Source organism: Amphibalanus amphitrite, unplaced genomic scaffold, assembly GCF_019059575.1.
Source record: "Amphibalanus amphitrite isolate SeventyFive unplaced genomic scaffold, NRLGWU_Aamphi_draft 000105F_arrow, whole genome shotgun sequence".
In the NCBI taxonomy this organism is placed as follows: domain Eukaryota; kingdom Metazoa; phylum Arthropoda; class Thecostraca; order Balanomorpha; family Balanidae; genus Amphibalanus; species Amphibalanus amphitrite.
Window position 1 is genome coordinate 173505 of NW_024881600.1, and position 3174 is coordinate 176678.

At 53.8% G+C, this 3174-nt stretch overlaps 1 protein-coding gene across 1 annotated transcript; it reads right to left on the bottom strand.

Annotated features, from left to right (window-relative positions):
* Positions 1-1537: 1537 nt before the first annotated feature.
* On the bottom strand, positions 1538-3174 carry LOC122380733 (blastula protease 10-like). Its single transcript, XM_043364145.1, has one exon. The coding sequence runs from the start codon at positions 3130-3132 to the stop codon at positions 1711-1713; it is 1422 nt and encodes a 473-aa protein (XP_043220080.1). The 5' UTR covers positions 3133-3174; the 3' UTR covers positions 1538-1710.

Genomic DNA, 3174 nt, shown 5'->3' on the forward strand with positions numbered 1-3174 from the left:
ATGTTGACTATTTCAACATTTTGGAAACTGCCAACGGCTATCTCGGGAACCGATAGAGCTACAGCGCCGCGGAAAAGCGCACTCGATAGCCCTTTTACACACCTTTCTGATTAATTTTCTCAGATTTGACCTCAGGTCAACGGTTTAGCCTCCAGAGGGCAAACTCCAAAAATAGCCGTTTTTACGAAAATCGGTTTTTCGGCGATAACTTTTGACTCAAAAGAGCCATGACATTACTTTTGCCAGAATCGTGTTCCTCTCGTCGAGACGCGTCGAATGATTTATAAGTTGACCTTGAAAGGTCAACTTGAAAATTTGACCTCAAGTCAAGGTCATGACCTGACCGGAAAAGGTCATGTTCCATATCAGTCGATCCGCAACGTCGAGCCGAACACATCTAAGGTGTTTTCAGCGCTCTAACACGCCTCTATCAGAAGTTATGAGCGAAAAACTGTTAGCTTCTGTTCGTGACCTGAGATGACCTCGGGGACATAACGAGGGGTCACAGTTGCCATTTTCCGGTTCAGTGTGTCAATTTTACCTACATCTCGATGTTTGAGAGTGTCTAGAATAGCGTTCGTGCAAAACAGACGCTTTTCAATTTTCTCCCATTGACTTATAATGGAGAGGCCGCAAAATTGACCTGACCTTAGGTCACCGATATCAAAATTCCGAGATATACATTTTATAGGTACTGTTACCCTCATCAATCGCTGAAAGTTTCAAAGTGATCGGTCACTCGGTGTAGCTATGGCAGACATTGAAACTTTTTATGAGGTGAGGTCACTTCAAGTGACCTGGTGACCTGACCTTGAATGACCTTGGTCTGAAATTTTCACAACATGTGTAGACTTGATGTATGATAAAGTGTACCAGATACGGCGGCGCTCCGCGCCGCCGTTTTTGAGATATCTGCGAAAAACCATATGGGGGGGGGGTGTTCAAACACCCCCCACACTTGGGCGCGGGTTAATAATTATGGCGGCGAGCTGATGGATGGGCAAATAATTTCCGGACGCTTTGTAGGTATGACTGACAGGCGATGCTCGTCATATGTGACAACCCCCTCGAGTAGTAAATTAATATATGTGGCATCCCAAGAGGTGCCAAAGCCCTATGGGTACGCTCTTTTATATAGGTATAGGTAGGCATAGGTAATAGCCGTTTTCACGACGGGATATCCGGCGAGTGCACCTAATTTGACCAAATCTGCACCTTATCTCTTTTACAGCAAATATCTTTATTTTATTAATTTATCTTAGTGTTTTGATCGATGATACTCTCTGATAATATGACAAAGCAGGAATATAAGCAATTAGTGCAACCCTGATAGCTACTAAGAGACGAACTGAACCGAACTTGACCAAATCTGCACCTAATCTGCACCAAACGTGCACCAAATGTGTACCAGATGGCTGTCGTGAAAACGGTTATTATATACATATAATGCCTATACATATATGTATATATATATGCATATATGTTTACAGGTTGTAGGTATAGTACGCGGTTTGCGTGACAACGGACAAACCCCTGCTCTCAGCATGTTATCCGTTTATTTTGCCGTGCGGTGAAATTGTCTGACAACAATCCAGCCGGTCCAGTGCCTCTGCTGCGACCGGGACACTGTTGGCCTACCGCTTGGTCCACCGACCGGGGGCTATACTCCCTGCCATCGCGACCCGGCGGCGCAGCTACCTGATCTGTCACTCAACGAGCACCCCCGCAGTTGCCGGGAGGCACCGTTCCAGTGGACGGGGTCGTGCCAGCTGTGGTCGTGGTCGTGGAGGCCGTGGTGGCTGGGGTGCCGAGGAACTCGACGTTAGCCGAGAAGCCGCGGTGCCAGCCGTAGTTACCCGACTTGAACTGGACGATGAAGCGGTTTCCGGTGGAGGTGAAGCTCTGACCCTGCAGCTCTGCGTCGCACGCCTTCTGGTCGTTGACATGGTCGCTGCCCGAATAGCGCATGGCGAGGTGGTCCCAGTAGCAGTTGCCGTTGGAGCGGTACAACATCTTCATGTCGGTGACGGTGACCTTGACCTGCTGGCCGGCCGGCGCGTTGATGACCCACCAGCAGACGACGTTCTTGGGGAAGTTGTTGGGGTAGTTGGGAGACTTGATGGTGCCCGGCTGCGTCATGTCGATGTTCCCGCAGTCGATATCCGGGTAGTACCCGCCGTTGAGCGTCTCGCAGTTGGCGCCGGAGGTGTTGGGCGGGCAAACACAGGTGCAGCTCTTGCCGACGAAGCCGCCGTTCTGGCAGGTGGGAGGGCTGGAGCAGCTACCGGCGCAGTTGTACATGGCGTTGGCGATCTGCTTGTCACGGTGCGACAGTCCCCCACGGCGGCCGATCAGACCTCCCTGCAGGAAGTTGTTGACACGGATGGTGTCCTGGCCGTTCTTGGTGAAGTAGGCAGCGCCGTAGTGCATCACCGAGGTCAGGTCGTACGGCACCGAGTAGTTGTTCGCCGTGGACCGCTTCCCGAAGTTGCCCTCCTTTCCATCCTGGATGTTGTCGAAGAGAATGGTGACGTAGTTGTCGCGGTCGTTGCGCGACTGCTGGTGCGACAGGCCCATGGCGTGGCCGAACTCGTGGACCACCGTGCCCAGGCCGGTGCAGCCGGAACCGATGCTCAGGGACTGGCCCCCGGAGCTTGTGATCTTACCGACGTAGGACCAGCAGCCGGACGACTTGATGACGTTGATGTGCGGTACGCTGGACCCCTCGGCCACCTCGTTGAACTGGATGCATGTGTGGTCCCGCCAGTGCTGAACTCCGGCCAGGATGGCGTCCCGGTCCGCCGCTGAGCTGGAGCTAATGGCGAAGCTGACCGGGCTGGTCCAGAGGTTGGTGGCCGCCTGACGGCCGTCGCGCTGCTCGGCTGTCAGCACCATGTCCGACTCGAACAGCTCAAGGCCGTCGTCGGTGACTGACGGGTTGCGGTACTCAAAGTTGTCATCGACAGGGATCTCCGGCTTGCGACTGCCGGAGGCGGGTCCGTCAGTGACCCACTGTCCCTCAGGTTTACGGCCCGCGGCGGGAGCTTCGGTGACCCACTGGTCCAGGGGAGATACCTGCCGCGGCTTGGCAGCCGTCACCGCCAGCATGGCGCTCAGCAGCAGGACCCTCATGATGCCGTCAGTGCTGCTTCTCAGTGGCGGAGAAGGAGCCCG